The sequence below is a fragment of the Apis dorsata genome, unplaced genomic scaffold (assembly GCF_000469605.1).
Source record: "Apis dorsata unplaced genomic scaffold, Apis dorsata 1.3 scaffold_58, whole genome shotgun sequence".
NCBI lineage: Eukaryota > Metazoa > Arthropoda > Insecta > Hymenoptera > Apidae > Apis > Apis dorsata.
In genome coordinates this window covers 1289928-1305602 of record NW_006263358.1, presented here as the reverse complement: position 1 = coordinate 1305602, position 15675 = coordinate 1289928, and the positions used below count along the sequence as shown (strand labels likewise).

General features: G+C 42.7%; 1 protein-coding gene and 1 long non-coding RNA gene across 2 annotated transcripts in view; both read left to right on the top strand.

Moving 5' to 3' along the window:
- Positions 1–3315, top strand: part of LOC116186797 — a 13339-nt gene extending 10024 nt beyond the window's left edge. The window contains exon 3 of the long non-coding RNA XR_004151815.1: positions 2905–3315. This is a non-coding gene — a long non-coding RNA (uncharacterized LOC116186797). The remainder of the gene's footprint in view (positions 1–2904) is intronic.
- LOC102675940 (tensin-3) overlaps positions 1–15675 on the top strand; it is a 149681-nt gene that overhangs the window by 79157 nt on the left and 54849 nt on the right. Inside the window, exon 4 of the mRNA XM_006609641.2 lies at positions 8753–8935. Within this exon, the coding sequence (XP_006609704.1) occupies positions 8753–8935 (183 nt within the window). The remainder of the gene's footprint in view (positions 1–8752; positions 8936–15675) is intronic.

Below are 15675 nucleotides of genomic sequence, written 5' to 3'. Positions count from 1 at the left end.
GTACGCGCATACGTGCAGGCGCACGTTGGTCGAGCGAGAGCAGTCGATCTCCACGAGCCGCGGAGCATTTCCGTGCCAGGCGGAAAATTGCCAATTCGTCTTCGTTCCTCGTTCACGTGTTTACACTCTTGCGTGATATTCGATATTTACGCGTTACGTGCTTCGTATCCGTCCATACGCGGTGGGAATCGATTCGATCCCCGGATTCGGAAGTTCGACCCGCCGAATTTCATTCGATCACCGTTTATTTTACGATTATCTCGTCGATGGACGGGAGGACGAAGAGGAGCGAAGATCCTATGAACGATTACTTTGTGCGCGTGTAACGTGTGCGCGTGTACGTCGGTAAAATTGGCTCCGTTTGATCGAATTACGCTTCGTTCGAAGCGTCGTCGTCGTCGTCGTCGTCGTAGTTTCGCCGCTCTACGACACGACTATATACTCGTCCTATGTTCGCCCGCTTTTACGAAGCGTTTCGACGATAATTAAATTGCAATTTCGAGGAGGGACACTTGATGGAAGAGAGGGCAGACATTTAAAATCGAGCTTCTCGAGGAGAAGCTTTCAATTCGATTAAGTCCGATTCCTGAAGCCGGAGAAAGGGAAGGAGGGGGAGGGGGCTGCGTCATTAGCATCGCGACGACCCGTCGTCGTAAAAGTTTTATTGTTTCGGCCGCGGGAGAGGAAAGGGAATAAAGGAGATCTATAAAGGCGGCTCTCTCTGATATCTTCTTCTGGGATCCTGGTCGGTACGGATCTATTTCCCCGGAGCTATATGGATAAATATTTACTGGAAATATCCTCCGTCCCGTCCGTTGAGCGCGAGAGAACTGGTGGAGTGGAACTCGTGCGCGCCACGATCTCCTCCTGCCTCCGCCAGTCGTTGTACGTGGATACATGTGAGAGCACGTAGCGCGCGCGATTCCGTCCTCGTAGCTCGTGAGAAACTAGCTCGCGTTGTTTTTCGCGTGTTTTCGGTCAGTTGAACTCGATAGATCGATGGATCGATCGATCGGATTAAGTGCGTTTCGATCAGACGAATCACTCTGACGAAGTTGTTCTTTCCTTCCTTCCCTCTCCCTGTCCCGTCTCCCGTTCGCGCGAGAAGAAAATTTTGAATTCGATAAGAATTATACGTGGCGATGCTTGTGTTGCGCAGATATCATTGCACAACAATTGAAGTCGATTGAAAAAGATTTAGTCACTTGTTGTGTAGATTAAACCGAGTAATTTGTGTAATCTTCGTCCAAGTCCTTGTACTTCAATCTCCCGTGTATTATTCGGCTCATGAATATTTTATACATCGATTTTGTTCTACTCTAAGCGCGTAATCCCTCGTCCCCAATCCTATCCCCTTATTAACAATTCCAATTGCACGCATTTTTCTAAAAAATGTTAAATATTTAAACTCTTTTTTTCTCTTTACAACGCAATTCTTTTCAACGAGCGTTTCTTAAAGTTAACACAACGAAGAGATAGATAAGAGAAACGACGGTTAAATTCGTCATCGGGACGAATGCTCGGCCGTTCGTGTACGCTTTTTTTTTTTTATTTACATAACAAAACTCGAGGCTAGGAAAGGAAAGGAAATTCCTTCCTTCTGGCGACGTACGCTCTACGTACGCTCTACGTACTTTCGTATAAATATTTATTCACCATACGCGTGCGGATGCGGCCCGTTCGTTACGAAACGGATCGATTGTCCCCATCCCCCTTCCCCTCCCCTATTTCGCAACGATAGGATCGACGACGCGGAATACAAGTTGGCGTTCCTCGTTGGGGAAAGAAAGAAAAGAGAGAGAAAGAGAGAGAGAGAGAAAAGAGAAAAGCGCGGCGATATTGTTTTAATATAGGGGAACGTGGGCGCACGATAACGGCGCACGTGAGAAACGTGGCACACATTTACGTGGCGCGCCAGGTGAAGCCTGCCCCGTCCGACCGATCGGTTTTCCGGGGAAAAGAAGAGGAGTAACAAGTCTTGAGGGTAACCTGAATTTCTCGCGGTGAACGGGACAAAGCCGTTGTCAGCCGGCCGACAAACGGCGTCCAACGGTTAAATTAGAGCCGTGGACACGAGGATCTGGAGAGCTTTTCACCCGCCGGTGCAATCTCGATCCCCGACCGGTCGAGCGAGAGATCGTTTATCCACCCTCGAGCTATGCGGATCCAGAGCTATGTCCGGCTTCGTTCTCACGTGGATATCCTGCTCGTGTTTTGAACGTGTGAGAGGGGGAGGGGGTTGGAGGAGGAAAAATGTGGTCGAGAATTCTTGGGATATCGGGATATCGGGAACGACAGTTTTTTCGATCGAAAGGGTGGTTTTGAAGCCCGACCGGCTTGAAATTTGAGAAATTGGAGGCAAAATTTTCTGGATTTTAGGTTATTTTAAAATTAACTATCGTGTTGTTGTTTTACTACTTCGAACTTGACTGTGGTTAGAATTTAAGAGTTCTAGCGATTCTAAGTGATTCGGTCTTCCAAACTTTGTTAGGTGTTTAGATTTTCTCTAAGAACAGCGAATTTCGAAGAGACGGTAAGTTTCTCGCCTCTCAATCACGGGAAAGATTAAAGAAAGTAATCCGCTAGGAGGAATCAAAGTTTCCTCTGGAAACTTTTCTCGTGATAAATAGGAAGAATTGGACGAAACGTAAGTCTTAAAACTAAAGGCAGACCGTGTTTGCAAAAGAGAAACAGCTGTGCAAACACAGGGCCAAGTGTCTGACCAAATACTGGAAATTTTTCCCTTCCCGAAAATTCCTCCGATTCACGAATTCTCTTCCCGAATCTCTCTCTCGTTTCCTTTCCTCTAACTTTCTAAACTGTAACGCCTAATCTTGATCCTATCGTTCGTTCATTCGCCCATAACCATAATTACTCTCGTAGGGAATTGACGAATTAACAAAGTTATCTCGGATCGACGAAGGAATCTCCGTGTCGTATCGAACCCCGTGAGAAATCGCGTCGATTTCTCCTCGTTGTGTCATTGAGAAACCGTACACGTTTTACACGCCCTTACCGGTATCAATGGCCGATCGATCGAAATCTTAGTACCGGGCTGAAATACGAGATGCCACGGAGGAATGATCGAGTCGAGATGGAAAAAGAGAGGTCGGGTAATTTGGCGTGGGCGGTAGAGTGAGGGGTGACAAGTGGGGTCGAACGCTTGGAATTCGCGCAGGGATCGATTCGATTTAATTAAACTCTTGCCGAATTCCTGGACACCTCGTCCAGGCTCGAGCACGTTAGGCTTGTCACGCGCGGATAATCCCTTCGATCATCGTCCCATCCCACGAATTTCCGAATTTCCCTCTCCGCTCTTCGTGCGGAGAACGTCGAGGAACTTGCGGATCGAAGAATTCAACAGCGTGGAAAGCTCGTCGTTGATCGAACGTTATAATAACTCGATTATAGGGAGGAATCATACGTCGATGATGTTAAGAAGAAAATTGTCGATAATAGGATACGGTGATTATCGATAGGAACGATACGGTAATTGATAATTAATGATACTGCTCGCGTAATGACTCGAGGAGTAGCTCTCGAAGAAGTCAATACGGAAAACTAGAACAACAAGGATTAAAGTGGATCGAGCGAAGTAATAAGAAAAAGTATTATATCGATCTTTTTCCAATGCAAGAAAAATAAAACTCTTCCTTGATACAATCCTCCATTAAAAAAGAATTATCGATGCGAGAATGTTAACCTGTCCTGTCCTTGATTAGAGCCTCGTCTCGCTTCGTCAGAGTGTTATTTCACCGCGACGTAAAAGCCATCGCGAAAGAGGACGCGGCGCGAATCGATATCGGTTTCGGGAAGGACCTGGTGCCCTATCTGCGCCAAGTCACGCGAATCCAGGGCGTGGACGGAATCGCGGACGGGCGAAAAATCGCGATATCTCGATCCTTCCACCAAGGACGCGGCCGTGCGTTCCATGTCGCGCGTATACGCGTACGAATCGCTTATATCCGTTCCATATTTTTTCGCAGAATTCGCAGAGAATCGGGCTATCGTGTCACCACGTTTGTCGATGCTCCACGTTTCATTAATTAGCAGCTCTCGGCCGGGCAGAGAGGGGAGGAGGAGCGTGACACGAGACCATTCCTCGGTACGATGTCGGCTCGAGCGAAAAGTGAGGGCCGATCGTGCGATGTGGGCATTAGCTTGCGACCTTCCGTCGCAGTTTTCGCCTCGCGTCATCGACTATTTGTGTATCTAAAAAGACGTAGCGGATTCTGAGGCGGAGGGAAGCAGAGAGAGAGGGAGAGGGAGAGAGGGAGAGTCTAAAGAGGAAGGAGGAGAGAAGAGGAACGGTAGCTGTGGTGAGAGGATCGCATATAAAGAAGTTCCGTCTCGTCGACTCGGTTGAAGATAGAGCGGATAATTCGGCCGACTTCTCTGGGCAAACTCGATGCGAGGGAATGCTCGCGGGATGAAGGCAAAGCTGTCGCGAAAAGAACTGGATGATCTCTTTAGCGAGGTATTAAGAAAGAAAGAAGAAGAGGAAATTCGTAGCGATTCGAATACACGAGATACATTTTCGTAGAAGCTATGGAAAACTTTTCCTTTTTTTTTATAACTCGCAATATATCTCGAATAGTTTTAATTTTATCTGGAATAATTTTGGATTGATAGGATAGGATCGAAAATTGGCTGGTTGCGTTAAAGAGATTTTGTACGCGGTTTGAAAAACAAAAATAGAAAATATATAAAGCGAACCTATAAACCTGAATAGCTAGGCGATATATCATGCTCTTGAGGTCGCTGTGTTTTTACAGGTGGCCATTAAGCCACGCCGTTTCTGCGTCATCGAAAGAATGCAAATTGATGTTTCCAACCGGAACAAGGTTGCCCATTCTAGATAAATAATTTCTATATTCGCGTATATTCGTTGAATATATATATATACACGCGACGTTGAGGCGCAATTTTTCGAGTCGAGTGGGATCGTGCATTAGTTAGTTAGGGGGAACGGCGATCATTAATCAATTTCAGTTTAAACGTAATTACGTTCTATCATCCCCCCACCTCTCCCCCCACTTTGAATCGGGAAGTCTTCTAAATATTCCGATAAGCGATATTTTCCTATCTGGATCTTGTATCTGTCTTTTTGGGACGACACTCTCGTGCTAATTGGCACGAGATATCTTCACGGTTCTCTAATCTATCCATGGCAATTAATAATAAACGAGGGATACAATGTGTAACGAAACGGTGGAGACGGTGATAAATCGATCACGCGTGATCCTGATTTTGCTTTAAAATTAATTAAGGAAATCGGATAGGATCTGGTTGCAGCGTCGAAACATCCGGGGGAAATGATCGATATCTGCCGTTTTTCTTTCACCCTCGCCGCCGTGTTTTCCTTTATCAACGTCGATATCTGATCGTCGAGATCACCGTGTAAGATTAACCGTTATCTATCACGTAATTCCTGTCCGCGCGATACGACCACAAAGAAGCGGGGTACACGTACACGTGTGTACACGTACGTACGTGCAACATGCTCCTCGGTGACTTACGAGCAGCGGGAAAATTGATCGGGCCGCGCATTGACGCCTGTTCCAGCCGAACCGTGCAAGCTCCAGATCGTGCAGTTTTACTCGTTTTATTCTTCGAGATCTTTGTCGCCGTTGTTGATTAAACGACGTAAACGCGGTAAACGGTATGGATTAGAGACAATTAATTTTTTTAAACGGCCTCACTTTGCCGCGACTGTGTTTCGTTTAACGTAATTGCACAGTTGATAGTTGATAATAATTGTTTGATAAGTATAAATTACGCAAATACGTCGAGCGTCCCCTTTCGCAAAATATCACGTTGAAAACACGCAAAGAATTTTGAATTTTCCTAATTTCCTCGAAAATATTATATATATTTTCGAAATTTTTTTCGGATTCATGGATATATATATATATATACGATAATCGATTCGTTCCCTTTTAACGACCACGCGATCTTGACGTTATCGACGAACCGTGACGACGCTGTTCAATCGTGATAACTTTTGGACGAGTTTCAAGCGGCTTTCTCGGAACGGAGTTTCGCTCGTTTCCCCATGCATTTTATTAATCTTGGCGCAATTAAGATAAACGCTTTACATCGACCAGTCTGTAGACATTATCATTATCGCGAGTAGAAATTGTAATCTCTTCGGTCTGCCGTCTTAATTAATCCCTCGTATTTACGCGAAACGTTCACCCCATCCCTGTTACATACGTAATTTATATTTCATCCTCGAGAGATCGAAACACCTCTCTTACGCGATTCCTATATATATATATTTCGCCCCTTGCCTAATTACGCGTGTTACGTAATCCCTCTCTCTGTGTGTTAGCTGCTTGTCGCTTAATTAAAACCACGCCTTTATTTACACGAGGAGGCAATCGTGGCCGTGGTGTAAACGCGGTGTACCGTATTCCGACCCCCACGATCTACCGGATCGATACTGGACAGACCGGGTATACCCGTCGATCTCGATCGTCCAGCTCTCGGATCGCTCTCGAACGCGGAGAGGCCTTCAATCGCGGCTACCCTTTAATTCCTACGTTTGTTCGTGCTCGTTTCGTCGTAATATCTTGAGGAAGATAAACGTGCCGCGCTTACGGATCATTATCGAGGTGTGTAGACACAGCAGGGATAGGAGCAATCTCGTGGGATGTCGGGTCGGAAGAGGGTGATTTTATATTTTCCGTGATTGGCATTAGAATCAGTTGAACGGGGGAAGGGTGATTTGGAAATTTATTCTTTCTAAATTTATTCTCTCTTTGGACTTTTAACGTAACGACGATTTCATGTATATTCCGTGGGAAAAAAAGATAACCTTTGGCCTTTTTTAAGTTATTCGATAACGTTACGCAATATCCTTTCCGTCGTGGTATATTCTTGGAATTGAATAATGCAAATATGCTTATAGTATTGTGTATATCGGTACGTGTATAAATGGTATTGTTTCTTTTTTTTTGTCAAAAACACGGTATGGAAAAAATTTGATATTTTTCAAATCAAAGAAGAATAGACTTATCCGATCGTTTAAAGCGGGACAAATTTTCACTGCTCGCGTTTCGAATCTTCGAAATTTAATCCGAGAAGCGAGAGATTTACAGCGTTGTCCCTATCCGCGAATGGATTCCAGAAATCCAGAATTTATCTCCGCTGGAGGGGGGGAACCGTGGAGATTCCGTGCTCGTTTTCAAATGCAACGCGAACAAAGATTGATCGTAGGAACGGCCTGTAGAGCGAGGACGAGACGTGGCCCGACGTGTAAAAACATGTGCGTGAAGATTGGATTTTTTTAAAACGAGCCCCGTCGTCGTTGTTGAATTAATGAAGCGCGTGGAAATTGGAAAAAAAAAAAAAAAAGAACCGTACACTTACTATTTTATCGTGCGTGGATGTAAAAATATTCGCGTGACGAATTTTTCGATCCTTATTTCTTTTTTTTTTTTCCACATCGTCAGTTAATAAATCTCATCGTTGCGTTTGTTGATTGATCGATCGAGAAGAAGAAAAAAATGGAGAAGAAACGAAAAATAGAATAGAAATAGAGGGAAAAAGAGGAGAATTTGTAGAGAGAAGATCGTGAATTGTGACTGGTTGTTTAACGCACAAAAAAAGAAAAGAAAAGAAAAAGAAAAAGAAAAAGAAATACACAGAGGCCACGCGATTCCTTTTCTCGATCGGGAATAATGCAATTGCACGGCGCAATTAGCCACGATGGATGGAATCGCGCGCATTGTGCCTGTGCAATTTTGAGGTAAACACAGAGAACAGTTCTCGGAAATTATTCTCATTCGTCGTGGAATTAATTCCGATTGCGCCACTCGAGGGCATCACTCCACGTTTTCGATCCTTTACACGGATAAATATCTCAAAGAAGGGGAAGGGGGCAGTTTTGGGGAAGGGAGGAAGAGGAGAAGCTAGAACCATTTCTCGTCTAAAGCAAGCAGTTCCACTTACGACTTCCATTATACCGCTATGCTAATCGTTATTATGGCAGGTGGTTGCGTAACTATAATTATCGTACAGCGAGAAACGTTGCTCGTTTTAGTCGTGTGGCACGATCGCACGCGATCTTTTGTTTCGTGGATACGTTTCAAGAGGTCCATGAACCTCCGCAATAAGGTGTTTGACACGTTTATTCTTTCGAAACTTTTCCAAAAGGATAATGTATATATATTCACAATACAAGGCTATTTCAGAATTTCGTACGAGGGAATTTCAAGAATACGCGCGACGATACAACGATTTTCCCAGCCTTTTTTCATCTTTTTTTCGAAATAATTCATTTCGATAATGATTATTCGATGTTCGAAACTCGTACCTCTTCGTGGTAACAATTGCGTCTTTCGAAACCAGTTTTTCATTGGACCGTGGCAACCTATCGTTCACGATACGATTGTTCGGAGGCAAATATCCGCGACTAATCGAACTGTGTCATCGTGCGTTTTACGACGGTGCGCAGAGGTGTGCGTAAGCGACTCGTGCGCTCTGATTCCTCGAGGATTCGCGTGTTCGCCATTCCGTCTTCTTAATGGCAACGTTTTTAATATCAACGTTCTATTTTTTTTTTCCATCTCATTTCGTAATTGTCATCAAACAATTACAAATGGGAATGCAATCCACTTTACTTTCACGAAACATGAATTCTTAATTTTAATTAGGGAAATATTAACTTGGACAGAGAAATGGAATCGTTTTCCATTTAATTATCAAAGTAAAACGGTTCGTTGAATTTTCACGGTTTTATCCGCAGGGTGCTAGATTCCGGGATACCTCGCAGCAAATCCATAAGCAATGGCAGGCGGATCCGGCACGAGCGTTTCCAACAGTTGGCACCGTCACCACAGGCTCGATCTCACCCACGTCGGGCGAAATTTCAACCCCGAATTCGACGCCCAGCCCAAGCCCTAGCCCCACTAACAGTCAACAAGTCGCGGTAAGTAGCTCTGACCCTGTTATCGATTTCCTCTTGTCCGTCAAACTGTTCGGAAGGTCGTCGTCGAATTTGAGGCGATGAATGAAATCGTGACCAGGGTCGATGGATACGAAAAGTATCGGTGTAATTTGGGGGGAAGCACGGAGGGAAACTAGATACGATAGCCAGTTCTTCCCTTGAATCTTTTAGAAATCGATTTAAATCAAATGCGAATTTCAACGAAGTTATCCATATTTTATGAAGTACAACTTTCTGAAGCGCAAACAATTTTAAAAAGAATTTTAAAATTTTTTCCAAGTTATTATTCTATAAAAATATAGAATTAATTTTTAAAAGTCATCAAAGTTATCTCACAAGGGACAAGAAGCTGTTCGTATATTTGCAAAAAAATTTGATGACAAAGTCGGATGAAAGGATCGACGACGAAGAATCGTGTGAAATAGAGACGAAAATCCATGCTCTTCTCGGGAGCCAGTAAGGTTTCATCTGTCTTATACGACGAAATCTCGATATATATATATATATACACCTCTTCCGGGCGTAAATCTCCGGATGGTGGCGATAGGACATTAGATATAGGAACATCGAATATTCTCGAGGGATATATATCAATAGGATTCTACCATGTACGTGGACCAAGACTCGAATTAGCACTTTCGTACGTTACGTCAGCTTACGTTGTATCAAGAATCGACAGCTCGTCACAAAATTACGTACAGATATACGATATTAATAGTGTAATAAAATTTTAAACTTCTATACGTATCCCATACGATCGAATATATTTATTTAATAATATAAACTACAACATTAAAGATATAAAAAAAACTATCACGAGAGACAGATCTCAGGAAGCGCACGATATTCAACGAATTCTCTATTTCAAGTATCGCTTTTCAGAATTCTATCTACAGATAACGCGCATCCTGCGTAGTGGTACATAGATACATAGATATCCGTACACGCGCGTACAAGTACAAATGCGCATCATTGTTCTGCGATGATTCTATCGACATCCCTGCCATCCGTACAACCAATTGAAATTGCAATCGAGATGAGGGTTTCAACCCTTCGCAATTGTACTTTGATATCTGTGCGTTCAAGTTTGCGTTCACCGGGTCATCATGAGTTTTGACGGAGAGAAATTACTCGTTTCGTATCATAGATGATCTCGTTACGTTGAAATTGATTGATTTCTCGATGAAAAATAACGGATACTTTTTTGAAGAAGGGGAAAAAAAAACGAACATTCAACCTGTTGCACATCTACTCTCCCACCCTCTCCTTTTATTTTTTATTCCATTAAAAAGAAAATAATAATACATGCAAATCTCGCGTGTTTAAACGTGTCGAAAAAAATACTTTGATGATTCGATTCCGAGCTACCAGCTTTAAAAATCGAACGGAACGGTTCAGTCAACGTTCGTGTCGCAATCGTTCGACGATACGATCTTGTTTTTCATCCGCGGAGATCATTCTCGGCTAAGCGTGAAATTCCGATATGACGAAGGCAGCTCGATATTTTCGGTGACATCAACATCAAAACAATTTGTACCGCCGATGATCCCATCCTTATTTTTTGCCCGGCTGACCTAATTAAGCAATTACGAGGAGGGACCAGTGGATCACTATCGTGCAACGAATTCAGGCGTCCGGCCATTGAAAACAAAACCGATGTATACACGGTGGCTGCGATTAAACGACCGGCTTCCATTCGGAATCGTCCAATTGGTGTAAAGTCCAATTGGATTATCGAGGGTCGCCCAGTTGCACGTTAGCCAGACATTATTATCGCGTTGATGCCGATTAACCGATGCGCCGCGCCGCTTCGTCGCGCCATGTCGCGCAATCATTTTCATCGTCGAAACATAATATAATACTCGTGTAACTCGGAATTGTCGGCCCATTGATCAGTCGAAGAATCGAAGATTTTTAAGAGGAAGGATTCTTAAAGGAAGAAACAGAAGAACGGAGATTTTTCTGTGTTTCTTTCAGCACGGATTTTTTCAAAATCCCAACATTCGTTATTCGTTCGAAGGAAAAAAATTTTGGGACGAAGATTGCATGCACGATGGAGAATCGATTCTTGGAAGATGTTACGAATCAAATCTTTACGTCGAAATCGTAAAATATTAATTAATATACCTGGGAATTAATTTTTTTAAAACCAGAATATCTCCAAATTTTACATGGAATTCTACGTTTCTTTTTCAAACGATATCCCTCAAAGAATATAATCAGTGTAAACGAACCGATCAACCGCATTAAAGATTCCCCTTTGACGAGAAATCAGGACATCGACTCGATTTACCAATCCTCTAGCATGCAAAGAAGTGTATCATCCTATGCGATTTAAGCAAGTTCCGTGTGCCGTTTCCCAGTTAAGTTTATCGTTATGTTTCTTATAGGGTTACGATTTCTTAAACGCTTTTTATCCACGCAAAAAATCCTTTAGTCGTGGTCCAATTAATCCATCAGAAGGTTTCCTCCACGCGAAAACGATCGCTCAGCCTTTCGATAATTAACGTTTTAATCGGAAATTAATAACAACGTAACACTCTCACGTGTCCCTTCTGAACCCATGTTCTTAAAGTTCTCAAGAAATACGAAGTTGAATTGTAAAAAAAAAAAAGAAGAAAAGTTTGCAAGAATACGTGTATTCTGTGAGAAATTATATAAAGAAATCTAAATTCTAAGATTTGTAAACTTACGTAATTTCAAGCGTCATCGATTGAGAATCGCTAGTCGATCTACAAATCAATTTTCTGAAGCTTTCCATTTTATTTTAAAAGTAAAGTTTGATTTCGAATCGACGAGAGGTACGTTACTCCCAGAGCACGAATTTCAATCTTCTTCCGGTCTATTACACGCAGTTTCACGATGCGAAATTTCGATAAGATTGTTCGAGATCGAAGAGAGGAAAGGGTTAAAAATGTTTGTTTCGTGAATTTCGTCGAGAGGTTGCCGCTTTCGACTGTTTGGCTATGACGAAGAGCAAGGAAACAGGAGTCACGAGGTCAAGAGGGCCTCGAGTCGAAAGAAAAAAATAAAAAAAAAAAAAAAGAATGAAGAAAAAAAAGAGGCTGCAGGTCCTTGAGAGTCCTGCAGCTGCCAGTCGTCATCGGTTCATTGAACGCAGGAAACCGTCGCGCGTGTTCCACGTCTTGACCGTTTAGTGCTTGCAGAGGGGGTTAGGAAATAGGGTTGAGGTCGTTAAAGTGTTGACGGCAAAAGACGAGGTTCGCTGTTAGGCAGCTGGGCACGAGTACCTTATTTTTTTTTTCTCTCGCTTTAGGATTTCTTCGAGGTTGAGGAGTGTATATATGTGTATATATAAATATATATATATATATATACACGCGTTGTCGTGGCATGTCACAATAATGTGATCATTTGACGAGTTGTTAAGTGGATGGTTTGAGAGACAAATTGGTTGTCTTGTCGAAGACAAAGGAGTAGCAATCTTACACAACATTTGATCTTTCGAGCACAAATTAATCTTCGGTTTAGTAACAGAATAATAATGAAATTTTATTATGATTAATTTCAACAATAATTTTGAAAACAGATTCTTATGAGGTAGATAATATATTTATATCTATAAAGTATAAAAAAATTTTTATTATACATCTTTTTTATATACATCTATAAACAATATTAAGAAATATCCTTATTTATTATTATTATTCCGTTCAGAAGTTCAAATCACCCCTTTGTGTACCTCTTTGTGGAACGTGGAGATAGAATTTCGGAAATTGATGATGAATGCAAATTCGAGCAAATCCATACGAGTCAGAGGTCGGTAGACAGAGAGCGGTCTTGTTCGCCTTTTACTCGCAACGCTTTCTGCATTTTCGATGCAATTAATCTCGCGTTGGCCCGTGTACCAATGATCGTACGAATTCGCGTCAAGGCGGTTGAAACACGCCGCGCCATTCAAGTTGTTGCATCATGCCGAGCATTAATCTTATTTAACTTAATTGCACGGGTTGCTTTGTGCGTTGCAGGCAAACGCGCTGAAAACGAAATTTTGCTCGCGTAACCTTGCTTCCCCTACCGAGAAGAGATACAATGCTTGCAATTATTAGAGAATTAATCAATCACCCCGATCCTCGATCTATTTCCTCGAACTCATTGCTCGCTTTATCGATTCAATTCAAGGGGAAAAAGTGCATCTTGCTTCCAGTGAAATCACGATGTATCCAGATTTATTTTCACCGATTTGAAAAAATTAATCAACCAATTCTTTTCTTAATCTTCCAAATTTCCAAATCCTACGATCTCCTACGAAAGGATTTTCATCAATATCGAAATAAAACAGATGCATTCAATTTCCTATTAATTAAATTTCCATAATGTTTATCGATTCGTTCACTTTTCTGTATCCGATGCAGTTTTGCCATTTTCCAAATAAATTATAAAAATTAGAAGAATTGGAAGAAACGGGGACAAAAATTATATAATTAAACGAAGCAAAATCCCGCGTGCTGTATCCACTTAAGAAAACACAACGCGCTCTTGAAAGAGCATAATCGAGCCTGTTCAAGAGCTGTCCATGCCATCGAGAGACGTTTTCCAAGCCACCGCTGTTTTCCTTTCGCCACCGAGATACGAGCGCAAGCTGCATCTGCCACGACGCGCGTAAATCGAATGGATTTATTTACGGTTCGAAAGGGGTAGCTGGCTTCGATCTTTGGCGACAGAAGGAAAAAGGGAAGCGGCCACTTTCACCAGCCAGCCACCAGCCACGCAATCTCCATCCATCCGTCTCATCCCCCGTTCTGGAGGCCACCTCTGATTTCCGGTTAAATTTAGACGCGCCACGCGTCGCCCTACACCAGCAAACCTTCCTAAACGACGAGTTTGATCGGGATTCGCGCGAAACTTATAAACTATAAACTCGAAGGGGATGGAAGGCAAGGGGGTGAAATTGGAAAAATTCCACGAAAACTAATAAATTAAGTGGATCCGTTATGCGAGCGATCCCTCGATCTTGATTCAAGAATTTATGCGGTTTCGCCCTTCGTTCATCGTTCAATTCTCCCTGTTCTCGTTCGAAAAGCAATGCGTTATCGACGAGACTTTCTTCTTCAAGATTAATCTATTTTTAAACAGGGATCCTGAAACTTATGCGCAAAGAGAATTTATACTATTTTACTATTCGGAGGATTAAAGGAGGATCTAGACGTATCTATCGATGGGATAAAGTTCATTTTCTGACATTTTTTTAATAGGTTTACGAAATATCGAGAAACACGATTTTCCTTTGTTAATTTATTTATCACATGATCGAATGAAAAATTCACTCATATAACAGAGATGTAATTACATATTTCTTCAATTTTGTATTTGCATTTAAACGTAATAATATCTTTGTTCCTTCCTTGAATATTTCACACACTCGACGCACGCTTCGAATCTTCTTTCAGTTTACGAAAACGTATCGAACCACCGGTTCTCAAACCCGGAACTGCGAGAAACTTGTTGAAATATGTATCGCGCGACACATGCCGGGTTTAACACGTCCCTGGACTTTTGCGAGGGACGACGATCGCCTCCCTCTCTCGCCTCCAAGTTTTATTCGCGCGTCGTCGTTTCGCAGTTGGGATCCTTTCCTCCGTGAACGATTTGTCATCGTGTACCGGATCGTCTATCCCATCCACGGAACCCTCTCACCCCCTGAACCCTTTCTGGAGACTCTCTGCGGAGGATCTCGATGCGCCAAAGGCGTGGAGGCGCTTGGGGCGCCTCTAAGTGCATCGAAATTTATGAACCGACGCCTCCGCTCCCCTCGCCGCGGGCGCTCGAATCCGAAGCCGAACGATTAATGCCTCGGTTCCTCGGCTGAATTTCGCGTTGGGAGCGTGAAAAATGTTGCGACGCCATCCTATCCTCCCCCGTACGTGAATCTCGTGAAATACAAAGTGTACATGTACGCACTCTGGGGAATAAACGCTCGCTATGAATGGTCCGATTGATTTCGAGAGAGAGAGAGAGAAAGAAAGAGAGATTGCTCGGTTATTTAGAGAGCATCTTTCGAAATTTAATTGTGTGGATTCGAGAAATTGGAACGCGAGTAATTCCTTTGAAGATTATTGTTTCTTGGTTTTCTCAATTTAGAATGAGCAATAAATCTTGGGATATTTTTCTTTTCAAATTTAGTCACGGACCGACCGATTTGAAAATTGGAGCGAGATTCTAAATTTAAAATTTCTATTTCCAAGCTTTCAAGTTTTGTTTTCCGAATTTTTTGCACGTTTTACTTGAAACTTTCGAAATTTCTTTTAAAGCATTCGATTTCTTCGCTTTGTCACCTCCGATCGACCGATTTCACGCAATGAAGGCGCGCAACGCCTCGCCTCTCCAAAGATCTGATCGTTCCCATAACTCAGAACGAGCGCGGTCACTCTCAGGACCCGAGCCTTCCCTCCTTTCGTACGACGTCGATGTGCATAAAAGAGATTTAAGGTATCGTAAAATATCATTCGACCGTTTCGAGATTTCAATGGCTGGAGACTCACCTGGAAACCAGCTATCTTGGCGAGCTCGATATCTTCTAATTACGCCGGAGATTCGTCCAGTCGATAAAGAATTCGAATGGACGGGGCGTATAAAATCATTCTTCTTCTTTTCTTTTTTTTCCTCCTCTTCTTTCGATCGACGTCGTTCATCCTCCTCGCGAATATTTCGTTTATCGCATTATTTTGCCAATACACATTGGCACGCGTGGGTGGTGGTTG